The sequence below is a fragment of the Labeo rohita genome, chromosome 11, assembly GCF_022985175.1.
Source record: "Labeo rohita strain BAU-BD-2019 chromosome 11, IGBB_LRoh.1.0, whole genome shotgun sequence".
NCBI lineage: Eukaryota > Metazoa > Chordata > Actinopteri > Cypriniformes > Cyprinidae > Labeo > Labeo rohita.
The window spans coordinates 1,415,344-1,437,750 of NC_066879.1; the positions used below are offsets into that span (position 1 = coordinate 1,415,344).

Sequence of the window (22,407 nt, forward strand, 5' to 3'; positions counted from 1 at the left end):
TAATGTACATTTATTTTATTTTTATTTTTTTATTTAATTTTTGAATAATTGTAATTAATATTTATTAAATACATTTTATTATTTAAATGTATTTAAATGTATTTAAATCATTTTTATTTATTATTTAAATGCATTTAAATAATAAAAAAGACATTTAATTTATTATCAAAATATTTCTCCTTTAGTTTGTTGCAGCATTACAATACAATATTTTTAAAAAGGCATGGAAAAGTCAATGGCATTTTAGTGAGTTTGTTTTTAATTTTTTCTATATAATTAGATTTTATTAGCTGAGAAACAGTTGTGAATGCAGTCTCTAAAATTTTTTATTAAAATAAAAAGTCAAGGATAAAAGTCATGCAAATGCAGTGATAGATGGAACAAGGTAGAAACCCTTAACTTAATTAAATTAATTAATTAACCCTTAATTAAATGAACCAATAAATATTTTAGCTTTCTTTTATTTATTTATTTTTTTTTATTTATTTAATTTTTTTAAGGGAACTGTTCCTTTCTGTATGTGTTATGGTGACGTCCATTCAGATCTGAACTAAACTATTTGTCATAGTTCCCCAACTAACTAATGCTTGTAATTAATTGATGCTTCATTTAAAATTGATTTCTTATTGCTGCTTTCTCAAAGCCTCACAGTCAACATGAAATTAAATCGTTTTCTCAAATTATTCATCAGTGCATGTTATTTCAAAGAAAAATCTTTTTATCTTCATAATCATAAAGCAATAATGTGCTCCAGCAGTGAAAAAAACCTTCCTTTTTAGTTGACGTCAACAGTCCGTCATATTCCATTTAACATGGAAAGTGGTAATTTCCAACTTCCTCCTTGGAAAAGTGCGTCAGAATGCCTCTTAAAGTTAAAGTTCCCTTTTATAGACTTAAATCCATAACGGAGAGATCTGTGATTTTACATGCACAAGCTGGCACACAGTAATGATCAATAATGACAAATGTTCATTTTTAAACAGATAAAACATTTAAGTATTGGCTGTCGATTGCAGTTTCATGTTGACTTGAATTCCCAGTGGTTTGCTTTTCCTGTTACAGAATTGCCCATTTCAAGTTTCATTGAGTTAAATCAATAAGACAAGCAGTTTATTACCTGTTACCAGTGTCTTCATTATGATGCTCTGCTTTTTCATGGCTGATATTGATTAATAGAGAGCTGCTGTAGCAGACTCAACATCCTACAGGGTTTTATAATTCAGCAAACACCGAACCTCACAGGAACTAATCCAGCATGTGCGGGGTGTGTTCTTGACTCTAAAACCATCTTTCTCATTCTTCTTTTGTACTGCAGCTAAGATTGCAGCAGGAAACCTGCTAGTCAACCCCCTGGAACCGCTAAACGCTGATAAGATCCGGGTAAAAATCGCTGACCTGGGCAACGCCTGCTGGGTGGTGAGTTTGGAGTTTTCCTTGCATTTACACCAAATGCAGCTCAGTCAGAGTGTTAAAGAGACAGTCCACACCAAAACAAAGATTGAGTCATCATTTACCACCAACCCTCGATTAATTGAATTGAATCTGTTGAGATGCTGATATCCTCATGGGTTTTGATGTCTCAACGTCAGTGTCAGCGGTTGGTTGTTCTTTATGTAACTCTTGTTTGTCTTCATCAGCACAAGCACTTCACAGACGACATTCAGACGCGGCAGTATCGCTCTCTGGAGGTGTTGATTGGAGCCGGATACGGCACCCCAGCTGACATCTGGAGCACAGCTTGCATGGTGTGTTCAAAGACAGCACACTGAGATTTCATGCATTTCTTTTTTTTATATATATATATATATATATATATATATATATATATATCTACTGAAACTTTCATGTAGAGACTTTTCTCACTATATGGAATAAAAAGTTGTGAAGTGTGCAGTTCTAAAACATCAATGTTTCAAAGTTTTCACAGCTCTGTTGCAAAACCCATGAGCTGAGTTTTGTGTTAGCATGTTGTTAAAGGTAATGACTTTACATGAAATTGTTTCCATTAGCTTCATGTTAGCATGTTGCTAAGGTCATGATTCGATACTCTAATTTTTATGTTAGCATCTTGTTAAAGTAGCGACTCAACACTCAGATTTCATTCCAGTAGCTTTAGCATAATGCCAACATAATGATTCAGTACTTGATTCAGTTGAATTACAGTAGATTTTTGCATTAGCATGTTGAAATGTCGTTTAGGTTTGTATTAACATTTTTGCTAAAGTAATGAATATACTGAAATGTCATTTCAGTAGCTTTACATTGTTGTTAAAGTACTGAGTAATGACTAAAATTTGATTTTAATTGTTTTACATTAACATGTTGCGAATGTAATGACTCTAATTTAATTCCCATAGTTAAGCATTAGCATTTTTCTAAAGTAATGACTCAACTTTGATTCCAGTAGTTTTTTTGTTAACATATGTTCCTAATGACTTAATACTTCTTTTAAATGTAATTTCAGTAGTTTTATATTAGCATGTTGCTGAGGTCATGACTGGACTGGATATTTTGGACACCCATAGTGCCTGAAATACACTGTCTACGTGGCTCAGCAGTTTTTGCAGCAGCGCTAATATCTGTCAGGCTGAAGTCAGAGGTGTCAGAGGAAGGTGACTCTCTGACTGACTTGTGCTCTCAAGCGTTTCATCGAGCGCTGCTGACGCTGGTCCTCTTGGCCTTTACTCCTGCTCTGCAGTGCACAGACTCTGCACCTTTCTTGAAGCAGTAAGGCCAGACCCGCAGACAGAGGTTAAACTGTAAACTCTAAATCTGTATCAGCATTTCAAACCCACTGCGTAACAAAAGTGTTGTGAGCTGCGCTCTGTCACATTGTGCTGGCCTCAGTCTGAGCTGAGAAGGTTGGTTTGGCCTTTCAGACATCGGCCTACCATCTAGAGAATCTGAGACTAGGATGACTGTGTCCACATACACATGCATGCGTTCTTATAGTGTGTCTCTCCCTAGGCATTTGAGCTGGCAACAGGCGATTACCTGTTTGAGCCTCACTCCGGAGAGGATTATTCCAGAGATGAAGGTAATTATTCTTCCACAGGTTGGGATTCAACACACACCATATCTGCAGATCCACAGCCGGTCAAAAGCTCCAACACACAAACGAACAGTCGCATCTGGAGAACAAATCACACTGTTAATTAGCAGTTGAACGAGAGCCATTACTAGTGTCAAGAACGCACAATGCGTCCATTTCTCAAACGTGGTGTAATATTTGCGCTGTCATTATGGAGGTGGCACTGGGGAGTGAATTGCCAGAGAGGTTTTGACCTCTAAGCTGATTCAGAATGAAACCATCTTGTAGTCTCCTAAAATCTTGAAGCATGGCGGTCTTTGCATTGCTGATCAATTTTTGATGTTGTACATTATAATATTGTGATGCCTTTGCATTTGAAAGGATTTGCATTTACTTCTATTCTCCTCGCTTTTTCTGCTAAATGATTAAATGTACATGTAAATGTATCAGCCACAATATTAACTGCACAGCTAGGGGGTGTGCAATAGTGACAAAATTATATTTCAGTATTTTTTTTTTTTTTTTTTTTTTCAATAGCAGTAATTGAACTGTGTGTTTTTGTTGTTGTTTGTTTGTTTTGTTTGGTAACTTTGGCTATCATGGATGAATAAATATGACACTAAAACCTCCAGAAGGTGGCAGCAAGTCCCTGTCTTAAAAAGTGATTCATTGAATCATTCATTAAATCGGTGAATCATTCATTAAAACAATTTGTTCAAAGCAGCTGATTCGTTTGGAAGCGAAGCAAGTGACTGTCTTGAATTGGATCATTGAATTATTGACTCAAATGATTAATTCAAAAACAGATTCCTTCCGGAACACCATTAGTGTTACTAATATTTAAGAAAACTGCACTGTTGCTGCTTTGATATTACTTAAGTATATAAATATAAAAAAAACCAAGATGTTCTTATTCTTTGCAAGTAACATACTCAAAGTCAGTTTGCATATCATTAAAACAACAATTACTGTATTAATGCAGACAATAAATCTTGCACACCCCAAAGTGCAGGCCTAAATGATCTTTTTATTTATTTACTTATTTTTTTTATTAATTTCATTGTTATAAAAGTAATAATGCACTAGCTTCTGTAAAAGGTCCTGTAGTGAATTGCAAAAAAAAAAAAAAAAAAAAAAAAATATATATATATATATATATATATATATATATATATAAACCTAATCTAAATCAAGGATAAATGTGACCTTGGACTACAAAACCAGTCATAAATTCCTTTTTTTTTTTTTTATGTATACATCATCTGAAAGCTGTATACATTGATGTATGGTTTGTTACGATAGGACAATATTTGGCTGAGATACAACTATTTGAAAATCTGGAATCTGAGGGTGCAAAAACCATAAAAAAAAATTGAGAAAATCACCTTTAACGTTGTCCAAATGACGTTCTGAGCTATGCATATTATTAATCAAAAATTAAGTTTTGATATGTTTATGGTAGGAAATTTATAAAGTGTCTTCATGGAACATTATTTAATATCCTAATGATTTTTGGCCCATACAATGTATTTTTGGCTATTTCTACAAATATACCCATGCTACTTCTGACTGGTTTTGTGGTCCAGGGTCACAACTATGAATTGACAGAACAATAGACTACTGTTTTGGGTAAGTTCAAGTCAATAGTTTCTAAATCTAAAGCTTGTTGTTCATCTGGATCCTTATTTCTATTGTAAACAGATCATATTGCATTGATTATCGAGCTGCTGGGGAAGATTCCTCGTAAACTCATCATGAACGGCAAATATTCCAAGGAATTTTTCACCAAGAAAGGTACATCTGTCAACATGTCAGTGTTATATGAGTAACTGCTCAGCTCATGTGTTTCACTCACTTGATAAACCTGCTGTAAGTGTTTAGTGGCTGTGTGTGAATGTCTCAGTGTGATTGATGAGCCATTATTAGTATGGCTATGCATATTTTAGTGTGTGTGTTAATGCATAGTCTGTATATGTTAAAACTGATAGTTCCACCTCCAACTGAATGTGGAAGTGTCCATGTATTTATTTGTGCACTAGGTGACCTGAGGCACATCACCAAGCTGAAACCGTGGGGTTTGCAGGACGTGCTGGTCGAAAAGTACGAATGGGCCCGAGAGGAAGCTCAGAATTTCTCAGACTTCCTCCTCCCGATGTTGGACCTCATCCCAGAGAAAAGAGCAACGGCTGCCGAGTGCCTCCGCCATTCCTGGATCGCCTCCTAGTGGCCACAGAGCTCCAAAACACACACATACGCACACACTTACACGCACTTCTTTGAACTCATGAATGCTCCCCACTGACAGACGCTGTCTTAAGAGCCGTGCCTGGTGTCATGGCAGATATTAGCTGTGAGTACGAGAAGGTCCGCTCACACAGATCCAGTTCTCAAATCGTCGTTGCTTTTTTACATAATTGGTATAATTTGAGTGTACCGTCATTTCAGTGGTTTGTGCTCTTGGTGATTTAACTAACAATCACTTTTCAGTCAATTTCCGTCATATCGCAGGATGGTTTGAAATTGATTTATCTTCTTAAGAGGTTGGACTAAGTTCCACTTCTCTTTGTTTTCTTAAAAAGCATAAGTGTTTGCAGTAAATCGGACTCAGTAGCTGATTGTAGTGTTTTTTCACTGTATTAAAAAAAGATTGTTAATCGCAGCTTCCTTCAAACTCTTTTCCATATCTTCAAAAAGGGTTTTATATCAGCTGTCTGAATGAAGGGAACATGAATGGACGTTTTGGAAGTTCTGAGCGTCGTCTTCATATTGAATGTGAGCTACTGTACAGTGCAGGAAAAACACACATGTATTTTTACCACAAAGGGCAAAAAGAAACTCAAAGTAGAGAAACACTAGCCTTTCATATGTCACATCATGGTTAAAATAACTCGCGTGTAATCACGTTTAATATCTGAATGCCAGGGAGGATTTTTGGAATCAAGGTCTATTTCCGTTTCAAAATCTAAAATCAGTGACAACATTTCAAACTTTGTACATACTCGTACCAAAGAGTTGGTTCGTCACACGATCAGTGTTGTACAGTCTTAAGTCCCATTATTTGTGTACAGTTTTGCTATGAATGAACGGCTTAAGGAAAATGTTTGAGAATCACTGATTTAGAGATGCCTTGAAATGAATCTGCAATGATCTGTGCATCTTTTTCAGCTTTTTTCCCCACTGTTTTGCTTCAAGCAACATCCCAGTTTGACTTTGAAGGATCCTTGCGTTTTCTTTTGGAAGTGTCGGCTTCATTTCATCTTTTACGGCATCATAAATCTCATCTGCTTCTCTGCGCTCCTCTTTTTCATGAATGTCTCTCTGCTTTTGATTGTTCAGCACTGAACTAAAATTGTTTCTGTAGTAACTTCAAATAAAGTTTTTGAAATGGCGAAAAGCTCTCGGAGCATTTGTGATCGGGAGTAACTTTATAGTTTTGATTCCTATTGCAAAGTAACAAAGTAAGAGCGTTTCCGGGTTCATTTCACAAGGAATTTCTTATTCATCTTTTCTTATTCATCGTTTCTTCGCATCGTCAGAGTGGCACTGAACAAGTTCTCAATCAAAAACCAAACAAAAATGATCTGGATAGATCTGTTTTATTGCCGTTGTGGGGGAAGGTATGAAGTCTAAGCTTTTATGGAGTCTTTTAGTAGGCACACAAATTTCAACAAACCGTAAAAATGTTTCTCAAGCAGTTTTTGAGCAAATCGGTTGAGTGAGTAATTCAACGACTCACTCGTAACAAAATGTTACTAATGTAAATGAGCAGTCACAAGACTTGTGACATAATGTCACATTCTGGCATTTTTTAAAAACATAAATTTACCAAATGAAATACTACTTTCCTGCAACACTGCAAACCTGCAGCTTTAAAGTTTCTTTCAATTTAGCTATAAGATCACGCCGCAACATAGTAATTAATGTAATATGGATTAGTCACATGTCTTCATGTAATATAAATTTTAAGGTTAGAGGTCACCAAACTTTGGAATACAGTGAAATTCAAAAAGTCTTTGTGCTACCCACTTGTTTATTGACAAAAAAATTATATTTCATTATTTATTGGTAACTGCTACTGCTACAATGTAACTAGCACAAGAGCCACTGAGTGACTCAGTTAATGTATCTGAATATTTTATGCGAACAAATGTAAAATATTTGAGTCACTGGTATAAATTAAAAGTCCCCACTACAGGGTCGAGCAGCGATTTGGACCAATGAGATTCACTGTGGGCGGGGCTAGTCAATGTGACATCATATAAATTGAAATCAGTTCATTACTGTTGACTGATTTCATTGTTACAAAACTCATTTTTAACACGCTTTCAGTTTGGCTTTGGTCTCAAAATATAAAACATCTTGTTGCTCTTAATATTAGAAAGTAACCTCAAAGGTGGGAATTACATAATACAGACACATATGGAAAATTAAAAGAATTTTTCAAAAAATTAAAAGTCTACATATTGCCTTCAGATGCTCAGAAAGTGGCTTGAAAAAACCCACAGGGTCCATTGAGCCAGATGATGTTCAGGGGTCTTCATGCTTCCTCTAAATAAAAAAATAAAAAAAGCAAAAAACAAAGTAGGCTTATATTAGTTTTTAAACAATTTCAACAGCATTGTGTGAGGAACATGAAAACAGGAATAGCCTGATTAATAGTGTTTTGCTTTGTTGTTGCAAGTGACTGAGCACGCTAATGAAAGCCACACGTAAACATACACAAATCTGTCACGGCTAGTAGAATTCATTTTACTAGCGCTGAACATTTGAAATGGGCTCTTTGTGATCACAAACCTCTGCCATGGTCGTTATAGAGAGCAAAAAAAAGTATATTGTCTCCTTGGGCATTGTTATTTTTGCACAGAAGATGCATACGTTTTTTCTTAAAAGAAGCAATGTTACACCGCCATTAGATACCTGCTTCACTTCGAACAGAGATAAAATGGTGAAGAACAGAACAGGGGGTGCTGTGAAAAGAAACAAAACACCCTCTGCCCGTCTCACTTATATTATTTAAAAGAATAGTTTACCAAAGAAAAGAAAATTGTGACATTTTAAACCTGTCTTTTCTTTGAAAAATTTTATTGCAACCAGTGCGGGTAGTAACTGATTACATGTAATCTGGATTCAGGTCAAAAGTTTACATCCCCTTTTCAGAATCATTCAAAATGTTCATCATTTTACTAAAATCATACAAAATGCATATTATTGTTTATTTAGTACTGACCCGAATAAGATATTTCACATAAGATATGTTTACATATAGTCCACAAGAGAAAAGAATAGCTGAATTTACAAAAAATGACCCTGTTCAAAAGTTTACATCCCCTTGATTCTTAATACTGTGTTGTTACCTGAATGATCCACAGCTGTGTGTTTCTGAGACCCTTCAGGTCTCAGAAACTATTTGGTTTTTCAGCATTTATATGATTATGTGATCCATCTTTTCACACGGAGGACAATTTAGAGACTCATATGCAACTATTACAGAATGTTCAAACACTCACTGATGCTTTAGAAGGAAGCACTATGCTTTAAGAGCTGGGGGGTGAAAACTTTTGAACAGGATGGAGATGGTTACATTTTTATCATTTTGCCTAAATATCATATTTTTTTCCTTTTGTGCTGCCCTTCAGAGGTTACAGAAGATACTTACATGTTTCCCAGAAGACAAAATAAGTCAAATTTACCCTGATCTTCCAATTTAAAAAGTTTTCACCCCCCGGCTCTTAATGCATGGTAATGCAGTATTAAGAATCAAAGGGATGTAAACTTTTGAACTGGTTAATTTTTATAAATGTAACTATTATTTTCTCTTGTGGACTACATGTAAACATCTTTAATGTGAAATATCTTATTCAGGTCAGTACTGAATAAACAAAAACATGGATTTTTATGATTCCTCTTATTTTGGTAAAATAACATTTTTAATGATTCTAAAGGGGGATGTAAAATTTCAGCCTCAACTGTATGTAATCAGATTACAAAAATTAAGTACTTTTAGGTAGATTATATTACGTTAAAACGCTATGGAACACAATCCCATTCAAATGTGATGAGCAAATTAGTCAAACGTAATAAAAAAGTAGTCAAAATACATGACCTAAAATCAAAAAATAGATGATGATACTAATTACAATTTTTGTCATGTAACTTGTAAAAAGTAATGAACTACAATTTGTGAGTAATCTAGCCAGAACTGATGGTAATACATAGTACACGTGTATACCTTTCTTTTCCTCCACCTGGAAGTCTTCGGGTAGCAGTTTGTCTTGCCGGTTGCCCAGTACGAAGGCCAGGAACGATAATGTGAGGGAGTCCATGATGCTAATGATGGCCAGGATGTACGCCCAGCGCACCGTGCAGTTACCCAGCGTGTATTTATCCGTTCGCTGACCGCACATCCTCTTCACCTCCTCTGAGTCCCAGCCATCCGGATAGATCATACAGCCGATGACCATACAAGTCGCTGAAGATGGAAAAGAAACCAGTCAGATAAAAGTTAGCCTAACTTCTGTTTAACTATAAAAGCAATATCTTTCACAATCATGTGGTCTTAATAGCAGCTGTGATTATCTGAGTCACAGATATCATATTCAGGAAACAGGGCTCTTGCATCTATGATATTATTATTATGTTTTTAACAATCAGCTGTGACAATATTTACGTTATTACATTTGTCTCTATTCTTGGATAATATGGTGTAAATGTTTAATCATTTTATAGACTTTGAATCTATACAGAAAGTGACTTCCAAAAATAACTCCACCCTGATAATTACTCACAGGAGAAAAAGCTAGACTCCTTCACAATATATTCAAAAATACTCTTGACTACCAGAAATACTTTGCATTGGGGCTGTTGCCTGGCAACTTCAGCCACACTTAACTCATCATTTATTATTCATATGACAATATACTCCATGCAGGGCAGCTGGTGCTGCTGTGGGTATTGCTTTACACACTCGCTCTCATTAGCACTCTCACTTTCCTTTAATGAGTATGCATTGCAAATGCATTGTTATGTAACATGATGTGATGAGAGGGTTAGCTGTCCTCACTGATAACTTCATTAGACTTAAAAACACTATATTTCACAGCACAATTTGAAATATAGTACTCTGATATACTGTAAATTAAGTAAGCAGCATTCCCCATTCCCAGTAAGAAGTGGAACTATCCAGGGTGCTGAAGTCCTGATTAACCTCATGCATTACAGGAAAAGCTGTTTATTTCCCAATTCAACCTTGAGAACATAACTGTACTGTTGAGGCATCTGAAGATTTAGTCAGTACTTTATATAATATATATTATTTATTAACTAAAACTGAAAAAAATAAAAGCAAAAACTAATAAAATTAGTAAATTTGAAAAAAAATGACTAAACTTAAAGTAAAATTAAAATGAAAACTAAAAATATAAAATAAAAGCTAACTGAAAATAATAATAAATATTATAAGAGTATAGAAATAACACAAAAATAAACAACATAAAGACTCAATGTTATTGCATTACATTATGCAATATTAAATTACACCTGCAAACTGATTATATCACTTTAAGCAAAACAAAGCAACAAATAAATGCCATTTGGTTTGAAATATAATACATTTAAAATGTTATATTTTCAGAAAATACATTTTAAGTGCAACTTAAGTGTCCAAAATTGTGTCAAGAAAAATTGTTCCACTAACCAGCTGCCAGTTGCATCCATGCGCAGATTTTGTAGACGCTGCCTGAGTTGCAGAAGAAGAACAAACTAAAGCAGACGATAGTCCCCACAATGAGCAGCAAAGAGATCCCAACGAAGAACATCGCAGTTTTGAAGGCACCTGATGGGATGGACCCAAAGTCCAAAGCGCTGCCTTTACACACCAGCTCTCCTGTGATGGGGTTCCCAATGCAGTAGTGAAAAAGCCCAAAGTATCCTGACTGAGGGGTGTCGACACTGTCTCCAATCCAGTACGGCTGAATGAAGACCACCACACAGATGATGGCGAAGCAGATGGTGAAGATGGTCCACAGCACTCCGACGGCTCGTGCGTTCCTCACGTAATTTGTGTGGTAGATCTTAGCAGCCTCCTGGGCGGATAACATTTTAGTCATGTTTGCTGGAGATGATGGGCCACCCGAAGGTGTGCGATAGAGGAATGTTCAGACTGAAGACAACGAACAACTTTTGGTATCTGAGAAACGTGGTCAACTTCATGCGTTGTCTAGAATTGAAAATCAAACTGCCAAACGTAACAAATTTTACAAAATGCCACAGATGTCAAACGTCTTCTTTCTGAAGGAAGTGTGCACCTTTGGGCCCTGAGAGATGCATTAGATAATGTAAGCCAGAATGACTGTAACCCGAATCTCCATTTGCAGGCCAACAGTGGTTCCCCGACTGTGTCCATTAGATCCGTCTGATGAGAAAGTTTGGAAGCTGATGAAAGTGCTCTCTTCATCCAGACAAACACTGTGTGGTGCTGTGAGATCGCTTGATTATTAATTAATGGAGGTGTAGAGTTACACTTTGGCTTTGTCTCAAACCTACAGAGCTGACTCACCGTCTGTGCCTAAAACAGCTCTCTGTCATTCACTACAAATAGAGTCTACAGTCTGCTTGTCTCTTTTATACCGCAGACAGACAGACAGACGTAGATAGATGGATCTACCAATACTGCTGGAGACCCTATTGGAATTGCTCAGATTCTTCTTCTTCTTCTTCTCTAAAATGAATTGCATTATTGAGGGCCTAAACATCCTCGAAAAATCATGAAACTTTGCACACATGCCAAAAGTGGTGAAAATTTACATCTGACATGGGTTTCAGAAGTGGGTGTGGTAAAATGGCTCGATAGCTCCACCTATAAAATTTCAATAAAGTACCCTTCGAGCTATGTTTCACATATATGTACGAAATCCGCTAGACACGTGACACACCAATACCTACAAAAAGTCCCCTGGTACGAAGTCCGAAACCCAAAAGGAAGAAAGAACTAACTATTTTGAATTTTCTTGCCAAGTGAAAAGTCAAACACCATTTTCAGGCGTTGTATTTAAATGAACTCCTCCTGGAGATTTAACCAGATCAACACCAGATTTGGTCAGTCTAATCTAAAGCCCTGTGTGATGTTAAATTGTGAAGATCTTGAGTTTTGCGTTGAAGGGCGTGTCTGTGGCGGCCTGACAAACTTCGATGTTTCAACATGGAAAAAGGAAGTTGCTATAATTCAGGCATACAATGTCCGACAGGGTTGCCAGGTTTTTACAACAAAACCCGCCCAATTGCTACTCAAAACTAGCCCAAAGGCATTTCGAGGGGGGTCCCCGGTAAAAATAGTGTTCCGAGAGTTAAAATACACGTTTTTGGTGTTATTTTGTGAATAAACTTAGCATTTCAGGGGCCAAATATCACGCTATTGGGGTCACTTCAACCTGCCTACATTAAAAACAACCTGCGGCAACAGTGTTAAAATAGCCCAATTCACCAGGAAAACCACGGACTTGGCAACACTGATGTCTGATCTGCCCCAAACTTCACATGTTTGATAAGAGTCCTGTCCTGAAAACATGTCCATGACCTTATTCAGTTATAGTCATAGTGCCACCACTTATAAATGACTTTGACATATTCCTTTTATATTTACCACTTTAAATGCATTTTGTCCACTGTTTGCTGTTTTACTAAAGCCACCAGGTGATGGTGAGCACTGGTGCAAGGGCTCTTTCAACGCTGCTTGCAGCTTTAATTAACAATCATAATCAGATCAAGTCTGGAAACTTACGAAAACGCAATTACAAATATTCAAAACCCACTTGACTTCCCAATTACACAAGAAGAACTGACAAAAAACTACTAACACACAATGCCGTATACTTACCTCAGCCTGCTCATCAGTGCATCGGGGAGTTTCAGTAGGGCAGTGAATGCTTTCAAAGATAAAACTCGAAGAGCTCTAAATATTGATTTACTGATTCCAATTTGGTGTAAAACCTTTGATAGTCTGCTCAGAGATCAGAGCTACACTATTTGCGAGAGACATCCAACAGAAGCCCTACACACAGAAATCTGCAAAATGATTCTAAAATGACTAAGCAGAACACCAAATAATGTATGTAGAGCAGAATTAGGCCGATTCCTATCGATTATTAATATGCAAAAAATCTGGATGCATCTAAAAAAAAATGAACACTACAAATTCAAGAACTGAAACCTGAAAGTCCCCTCAATCAGCTGGTTCTAAGACTTACTAACCTGACTAACTCTACTAACACTAGCCAGCGTCAGACCAGCAAGTAATCCGGGAGAAGGTTAGGACGATTTTAAGGGCCCTGATGACAGAGGGCCTTTAACAAAGGATCCAGTGAGAGTTAGCAATATCATGCTTTACCCAGTAGGAGGCGCTGTGATATTGTGAAAACTCTCCTAGACATTCATAATAAGTTTAATCACTGATTTAATAACCGGGCCAATTATTCTATTACAGTCGAGGCCTGTGTTTAGAGTTCAGACAGAATTTTATTGATGTTACGGTTTAACGTATACAGATAATGTGTGGTGAAATCAGATTAGCCCTGCTGTCAGTAAAATTATATGTGCAAACTACTACATAATCACCCTGTCAGTTTTAACAATTAGCCCTGGTGCCATTTTTAAAAAGTGACAGAAAGGGACAAATAACATTGACATTTAGGAGGGAATAATGTCACCATCCCCATCACCTGTCCCTCCGGTGCATAATTGCACAATAATTCATGATTAAAATATATGAAGCAAAGGTGCTGGGACAATAGCACAATACAGTGGCCCCCTGGGGTTGAATAAGGAAATCAATGAAGTGCTCATCTGCCCAATTCAACCGTCCCATCGGCTTTGTCATGAATAGCCGCCAGACGCACGTCAAGTGACGGACGGAACGTGCCATCTGCTGCTCTTGATAGCATTTTGTAGGGCAGAGAAACTGCTTATTTTATTTTATTTTGCTGCTGAGTGTCATATCATGGAAAGCACTGATGAATTACAGCGAATTACACAACACCATTAGTACAGAGAGCTTCCTAATGTGAACTGACTGCTTTATGATATATTAACAATGCTTTGCAGCCTTGATGGTAATGTGATTTTCCTCTGGGACATTTTGGAACCACACGCCCCCCCTGCTATTCAACAAAGATTTCCTTAATAATGTTTAACCGAATGATATATGAACAAACCGATCTGTCAAACCCTCAATTCGCTGTTCTTGTCATGTGTCACTTTTTATCACTTTTATCTTACAGCAGTGTTTTTAAACAGGGCAAAAAAATAGATTGAATGCTTTAATATTCCAGATTTGTTTTCCCCTTTATATTGTAAATGGAAAGTTTTATGTATTTGCTTGTTTAGGGTTCGAACAAGCACCAAAAATGATACACTTACTTTGACTGAAAGAGCAAATCTAGCCATATTTAGCAAATGCTCATGTGCAGTTGTCCACTTTAATAACAACAGTGAAATATTTATGACAGTGAATTCCACTCACTTAGCTGTAGCTGTTAGCTTCTAGGTCAAAAATATGCAAAACTACATGTAGATGCTTTAAAATTTGTTCAGTTTACTTTAAAATGCAACTCTTGTGTTTTTAAACATATTAATGCATTCTGTAAAGAAGTTTTTGCATTTCACTGTACTGTTTTCCCAATGTTTTTCTGTGTAAACATGCACTAGACTGACTTATTTTACCGTTTTGTCCTTTGCAGTGTTTGCTCATAAAGCCGAGGTCAATGTGGATTATGAACACACAAAATTTTATGGAATGCAAACGGCGCCAAAAGCCTTTAAACCGGAATGCATGAAATTTGACCATGTCAACATGCAGTGTTCATCTGCGTTGCTGCAATTTTTGAACATGTTTCTTTTGAATGTTTTTTTTATATTTTTTAAAAACATAATTGCACATGGAAAATATCAAAATATATAATCTATTTCACTTTTTTTTTTAAATTGTTAAACCACAAATATTTTTTATTTGTGGATAGCATATTGTGGGTCCCATTTCTAAATTCTAAAATCCTGTAGAGCCCTTAAAGGTGCAGTCACATTATTAGCAAAATTAAGGCAACGTTTTTTTTACAGGCAAAAAATGGTGCATTTTGCTCAATAGTACAGCTACATGTGAAGCACTGATCACACAGAGGTCAGTTTGAAACAAAGCAGTTTTCTGTTTATCAGCGTGGCAAATTCGCATGAACATGAGTAAAATCTGCATGGGGAACTTTTTTTCACAAAAATCCCAATTGCACAGATTCCTACTGAAATGAATGGAATTCACCCACAAAATTTAGTCAGAGCAACAGTAAATGTGATTGCACCTAGGGTTGCCAGGTTTTCACAACAAAACCCACCCAATTCCTGCTCATTGTATTTCAAAGCGAGTACCTTGGTAAAAATCACATTTTGGAGGGTAAAATACACATTTTTGGTGGGATTCCCCTGGTAAAATTCACATTTGATGGGCTAAATATCACGTTATTGGTGTTGCTTCAACCAGCGGACATAAAAAACAACCTGCGGCAGCAGTGTTAAAGTAGCCCACTTAGCAACACTGATCGCACCTTACTAGGCAGCATTCTAAAAACGTTTAAATGTAATTTAACTTTTATAAAAGCCGTTTTGCGTTTTCTCTGATCACATTGCCCTTGGGTTTTTGCTGTGTAAACACGACCATATTTGACAGAATAAAATATAATAGCACGCTGCAACACTAGAGACCTACAATGCATCCAATCAGCCGATTTCATGGCATCCTCTGGTCATTTACCGTGTCGTCTTTCCACAATGTGGCCAGACAGATGGTGTCCATAAGTGAGATGTACTTACAGTAATAAGCATCGCACTTCACCAGCCGTCTTCTCTAATGATTTGACCTCACTTGTTCCAGGGTCCCTAAAACCTTCTCAGTCTGTCCTTTACTGTAATGCCTTTTAATTACATCTTTATTGTTTACAATCAGGTATGAGCAGAGATCATAAGAAGACTTGTGCTTCCCCCCGTGGCTAAAGGCAGATGCTCATCCCATGATGTGTTTTGCCCTCAGGTGGAAGTGAGGTTTGTCTATTCACGCCGCTTTGTGGACATCCTAAATGATAGACTATACAAAAGCTTTTTTGTTGTCAGGACATGGTTCTGGTTTCCCTTTTAAAACCGTTCCCATGGAAACAGGGCACAAAATGCACTTAAAAATAAACCAGTTATAAAACTGGTGGAAGATCAGCAGGCCCTTCCTCAAAAATGCAAGGGAGAATGTTGACCACTTAGTACAGTTATGTAAGGAATAAATCACATATCATGACATATCAATGCTTTTATGACTTACTAAGTATCACAGACAGAGTTACTAAACTCGCTTATTCCACACATGAATGCTCTTGTCTGTCATGTGCGCTCATGTGGTTTCAAGTGCTCTAGTTAAGGCTCGTCTGCTCTTTTTACCCATCCAACACAAAGGAAATCCCTCCCTTTCTGCTCCGCCGTGACCTCGCTGTCATCCCCTCCACACACCAGGCCTTTCTGTCCGTCATTTGGCGCCAACACTATCAATAACCGTGTCAGTGGGGCAAGTCCCATAGGCTATGCTCAACCCCACCATCCCGCATCCAAACCAGGCCCAGCGTGAAATTCAGAAGCCTGGGGGGGATGTAGGTGGGGTGAAACAGCACGCGACACAGAATGGAGGCCCCCCTGAAGAGACACTCTTTTGACCACCAGACCGCCCCGACCATTGACTTCCTTCTCAGCCAACTGTGCGTTCATCACACCATCTTTGCCTTTGTCAACATGCGATGGGGTAATTATTCCCCTCCTTTATGAAAACCAGACGCCATTTGTTGCACATAACAAGCAACTGATTAGCAGGGCAAGCTAATAAAAACACAGCTAATTTCAAACATTCACCCAAGCATAAATCGTGAATGTTGGAATACTTACATCAGGCGCATAGGAACTATCAGAAAGTGCTGGGAACACATTATAAACATTGTCAGCTCGTCTCATGAATATTAATCAGGTGGCCTAATGTTTATTCAATAGTTCTGACTGAAAGTCAGGTAAGTGGCTGATAGCAAGATTAGTGCTTTATTTAATCCACTACTGCTTCTGCCTCAGCCTTAATTTGTCATTTTATGTAACAAGCTATATTTTTTTGTACACTTATAAAACTTATAATTCTAAGCACTAATAAGACTTAGAACTTCTTCAGCACTTTATAAATAAAATTGAATTGAATACTTTTAAAAAGAGTACTGAAGTAATATACTTTAAAAGAATATAATAGTGAAAACAATGCATTTTTATGTGTATATTTTTTCATTCTATTGTCTTTGAAATATGATTTAAAGTGTCCTGATGAATATCCCAGGACCACAAAACCAGTCATAAAGGTTTTATTTTTTAAACTGAGATGTATAAAGTTAAAAAAAAATGTATACACTGAATAAATAAGCTTTACATTGATATATGGTTTGTTAGGACAGGACAGTATTTGGCGAGATACAACTATTTGAAAATCTGGAAACTGATAGTGTAAAAAAAAATTAAAAAATGAGATAACTGCCTTTAAAGTTGTCCAAATGAAGTTCTTAGTAATGCATATTACCAATTAAAAATTAAGTTTTGATATATTTATGGTTGGAAATTTACTAAATATCTTCATGGAACATGATCTTTACTTAATATCCTAACGATTACGATAATTTTGGCCAATACAATGTATTTTTATGACTGGATTGGGTCACATATTTATGGTAAACTTTATACCTTTGTTTGTCTATTGAAACTTGCACATCACATTTTTAAAAATATTTGTAATTACACGTTTGTAATAATAAAGATTAGTGCATTTAGTACATTTAAAATATATTAACTTTTCATGTAAAATTTAATAAAACATACTGTTACAATTATAAATAATCAAGTACTTAATGTCCAGTGTTATGCAAAATGAATGTACTTCTTTAAACCACATTATTAAAACATAAGGATTTAACATGTAATCTAAAGCAAAACTATCAATTCGACATAGTGATAAAAGTGGACTTTTCTTAAGTACACTTAAGTGGCCTTTTTATTTCATTAATGTTCATTTTAAGTACACTACAGGTGCTCCTTCAACACAATTAAGCGGTCATCTTTTTAACAGGGGATAGTTTACCCAAAAATGCTGCCAGAGTACCATATTTCAACAATAAATAGAAAAATAAATGAAAATTTTGTCCTCATTTACTCACCTCCATTCCAAACCTGCATGATTTATATTCTTTCGTAGAAAACAAAGGAAGATATTCTAAGAAATATCTCCGTTTTTTCTATGCAGTGCACCAAAATGGCTGTTCTGTGTACTGTAGATGAAAGAAAGACATACAGGTTTGGAACAAAGAAGGGTGAGTTTCCCCCATCACTCTATTTACTGTAGAAATACACCCAGTCAGCATGTTGCAAGTTAACTTTTCTTGTTCTGCCAGATCGAGTGAAGATTGGGCTCTAAACCTGGGTGGTTTGGCAAACCTCTTCCCACACAGATGGTGATGATGCTGGGGGGAGGATGGATGTAATTTGGGGATGGATGAGGGAGTCTGTATGTCAACGTGTGTGTAGTCGGATGTGTGTGTTATGTGTGTAGCCCAGGGGCACAGACATACACACATACACAGCACACTGACCTAGATGAAGTCAGAGCTGTCAGCTGACTCTGTGCCTGGCCGTTCCCTTGCTCTCTACCCAAATGTGCGGCTGCTGTATTCACAGGAAAGAAACAGACATGGACTGTGGCTAATCTGCCCCCACACACACTCCCTCACACTCACACATACACTGAACGAGTCAACCGCACCGCTCCGCTCCTGGCTATTGTATTCCAACAAGCTTTTGTCTGGTGTGGGGCGAGCGTTAGAGTGAAGTGTGCTGGGATCTGTACATACAAACTGGAACCTTGTCATCAGAAATTACTGCAACTTTAATTTGTTCAACTTCATCTGCACAGTTCAGAGTCGCGTGAATCAGGATTAGTCCTTAGGCAGATATGAGTTAGCAAAAAATGCATGCATAATAATATTCATTTTCAGATACCGGAAAAGGTTGATTAAAAATGTGAAATTGAATCAGCTTATGACCTCAAAACTAAATATAGCAAACTGCGTAAAAGGGATTACGGAAACATCAAAGAAAAATGAAAAATCATGTCACGTTCTGTGTCATTCTGCTGTAGGTCTGTCAGTTTCTCATTTTTGCTGGTCAGAAATAGTATTGCAAATGTGTGTGTGTGTATATATGCAGTGCATATGTATTTATAAAAAATGCATAGAAATAAAACAAATAAAACACGCCTTCTATCTGTTATGTTTTCTTAGAATCTGATTAATTCTGACAAAATTAAGGTGAAAGGTCACGATTGTGCTCATATTTAAGAAGGCACTTTCAAAAAAACATCAGCTTACCCAAAGTGAGATTAACACAAAAACAATCCTCTCCTAAGTCTCTAAAATAGCATCATGTGATGTTTTAAACCTCCAAGCGTGCTAGTTTCATATGCATGCTCTGAAGAACACTTACGTAAGTGAATTATCCAGGAGGCAGGTTTTCGAGGATGTTCTTAAACATTTGTTTCCTTTGAGATGTCATTTATGATGGGGGCATTATGTGAAAGATCTGATACAGTGTGTCTTTAATCCTATAAACTGCTTTGACATCTGTTTGAATGGGTTTAGAATCCTTCTTACATGCTTTGAATTGTGAGTGGCTGCATTATGCAACATGCGTTAATTTATATGAAACAGCTTCTTTATGCTTTACAGTACTGCAAATGATCCTTCCACAGGCAAAACATAGCTAAATCCTCATCTGGTGTTCTTGTGAAATTATTTTGCTGTGATTTAGACAAAGTGCTGTTCCTCATCTCAGAAAAAACTACTAAAGTTGCGGCATGACAGCTGCTGCATTGCTTTGAGCTCTTATAGTGTTAGCTGAAATTAGAAACCCAAACAATTGCTATTGGTTTCTAATTAAGGACAAATGCGTTTCATGATTTAGTTAAAAATTAAAGGATATAACACTTGCTTTTGTTCTTCACAGTTCTCTGCAACTGTTTAAACTGATGCAGGTTCCACTTTTATGGAGAAGTTGTAAAATTCTCTCTATTTCCCAATCGTTTACAGCCATGCCTGTCGTATGGTAATGTATATCCAATACATTTCTGTGTTTTGTTTTGCCTTTGGTCTCTTGTGTGTGATCTGTGACTAATGGGGTGTTGTAAATCATGCCCCTTGAGCCCAGACCAATTCCACGTTTGCAGCCTTTGGATGCGTTTCAGATGTGGCTTTGTTTTCGCGTATGAATCTTGCATTTGAACCGATTCTTTTGTATGACTCAGTTGACTCGATTCGCAATTTGACCACAAAAGATCTGCGAAAATGGGCCTACATGAATGACAGGAGCATTTCCACCACTTTGGTGTGTTGTTTCATAACATTTCTAGACTGAAAATGACGCTTTAAACAAAATGGATAAAATGACTTTTGTCCTTTTCCCTTTCCTAAGACTAAAATACAGACAATTAAATACTTTTTTCACACGTTTGCGTAATTTGACAAGATATTATGTTAATAAAAATATTCGGCTTTGTAATATTTACCTCGTTTTTTTTCTTTTTCTTTCTTTTTTTTTTTTTTTTTACACACGTCCCATGTTTCATCTCAAGAATGCTATTCACTGTACACCACAAAAGTGTATTTGTTTAAATTAATAAATAATTTTCACATAAGTATTCCAAATTTAGATTAACAGTTATAAACATTAAAAAATCTAAGTATTAAACGCATCGGTGAATCGTTTTTAACAGGTTTTGTTTTACATTAAAACGAATCTGATTTCCCAACACAGCGTTCAGATGTGTCAATTTGAGTTTATTTTAATCTATGACCGCTGAGTGTGCTTTTAAAGGGAAATCCGCCGCTGAGCTCTAATTGGTCAATTAAATCCACATGTAGGCGGGAAGAGCAGCTATGTGTGGTCGGGAGGCGTGCCAATCATCTGCGTATGGACACGCCCACGCCTCTCTCAGTTGAGCTCTGCACATTGAACGTGCGAGCGCACAGACGCTGTGTGTGGTTTCAGATGTACGCAAGAGCACCTCTCGCACATATGACAGGATACAAGCGCGAAGGAAGAAAATATGCCAATCTCCGTCATGTTTCATGCGATTTCTACACCGCGGTGCTGATTTCAGCAGTGTTATAGAGGTGAGCCGCGATGTCTGGCTGCGTAACGCTGATTGACGGACCGGCTCGGTTGCGTGCGTGTTAACGCACCACAGTGTTTTCAGCTGAACTTTGCGAGAACTTCGCGACATCGCTTCCCATTTCGACGGGCGAGGTGAAACGGCAGCGCAAAGCATGGCGACACAAAACGACTGCTGTGTCAAGGTCTCTTTAAGGTAAGCCCGACTGTCAGAACCTACCGACCGCCGACCCTTATTTCCCATTGTTTGTGGTTTTACACACTCTTCTTGCTTTATTGATCATGCACTGTTTATTTGCATTCAAAACAAAGAGTTTGTAGGTCAAAACAAGGCTGTTGCAATTCTCTGGGTGTGTGCTGCGCAAGGTAAGACCCGGGTGATAGGGTGGGCACATGCACATAGATGCAATTTTGCAAGCCGGGGAGTGTATAATACGTGTGTAAGTGTCAAACACAGAGCTGTGCGCGAACTATAGTTCCCATGTGCCGCAACATACATGTTGCATGCATGCATAATCACATGCATAATGCATATGGAGACAAGTTATGTTTAGGTTGACTTGTGTCGTGCATTGTATACAAGCGTTCAGCATGTTTCGTCTAATTGCTTTATGAGTTGTGCATAACTGCTGAAGGACATCAGATGATGCAGGAATGTCTGCAAGGTGATAATGACACAAAGACGCGTGCGCGCTCCCTCTCAATGTCCTTTTCCCCTTTGTCAAAACCCCACATTGGGGATTAATATCGCTGTAGTTCAATATCAAATCGATTCGCCTTCATTTGCAATGATCATCAGAATTGCCAGTCGCATTAATGTCATTATTCACTAGCGGCGAGCTCGTAAAATTGAAGCGCATGTCAGCAGTCAGGAGCGGCATCGGGCTGCAGCAGCATGCCTGGAGGCGGTGGTCTAAGCATTGTCTGGATCCTCCTTAGATCAGTCTGATGGGAAAAAATAGAGATCAAGTCAACTGTCTGGGTGTGTTATGTCCCCGTAAGCCCTCCGGTGAGCTCGTACGCATGCATTGTGTGCTGTTTTAAAGGGCCGAGTGGACCTTAAAGTGGGTCTTTTGTGCTGTCCAGTATTAGGAAATGTGGCTGCAGGTGCATGGTTG

General features: G+C 37.3%; 3 protein-coding genes across 7 annotated transcripts in view; 2 read left to right on the forward strand and 1 right to left on the reverse strand.

Moving 5' to 3' along the window:
* Positions 1-6,079, forward strand: part of srpk1b (SRSF protein kinase 1b) — a 40,400-nt gene extending 34,321 nt beyond the window's left edge. For all 5 annotated transcript variants that reach the window (XM_051122688.1, XM_051122687.1, XM_051122689.1 and 2 more), the window contains 5 exons: positions 1,316-1,416; positions 1,638-1,745; positions 2,968-3,037; positions 4,733-4,825; positions 5,071-6,079. In XM_051122688.1, the coding sequence (XP_050978645.1) occupies positions 1,316-1,416; positions 1,638-1,745; positions 2,968-3,037; positions 4,733-4,825; positions 5,071-5,255 (557 nt within the window). In that variant the 3' untranslated portion in view covers positions 5,256-6,079. The remainder of the gene's footprint in view (positions 1-1,315; positions 1,417-1,637; positions 1,746-2,967; positions 3,038-4,732; positions 4,826-5,070) is intronic.
* A 1,430-nt stretch (positions 6,080-7,509) lies between these two features.
* Positions 7,510-11,136, reverse strand: lhfpl5a (LHFPL tetraspan subfamily member 5a). The gene is made up of 3 exons (XM_051122698.1): positions 10,725-11,136; positions 9,261-9,500; positions 7,510-7,579 (listed from the first exon to the last, which is right to left on the reverse strand). The coding sequence occupies exons 1-3, from the start codon at positions 11,134-11,136 to the stop codon at positions 7,569-7,571; spliced, it is 663 nt and encodes a 220-aa protein (XP_050978655.1). The 3' UTR covers positions 7,510-7,568.
* Positions 11,137-21,113: 9,977 nt separating this feature from the next.
* The window catches only part of kif21b (kinesin family member 21B), a 76,344-nt gene continuing 75,050 nt past the window's right edge, over positions 21,114-22,407 (forward strand). Inside the window, 1 exon segment of the mRNA XM_051122684.1 lies at positions 21,114-21,485. Within this exon segment, the coding sequence (XP_050978641.1) occupies positions 21,445-21,485 (41 nt within the window). The 5' untranslated portion in view covers positions 21,114-21,444.

Coding starts and splice junctions, on each gene's coding strand:
- lhfpl5a (XM_051122698.1), bottom strand. CDS start 11,136: ATGACTAAAATGTTATCCGCCCAGGAGGCTGCTAAGATCTACCACACA. Junction 9,501..10,724: donor ATGGATGCAACTGGCAGCTG/GTTAGTGGAACA, acceptor TTCCATCTTCAG/CGACTTGTATGGTCATCGGC.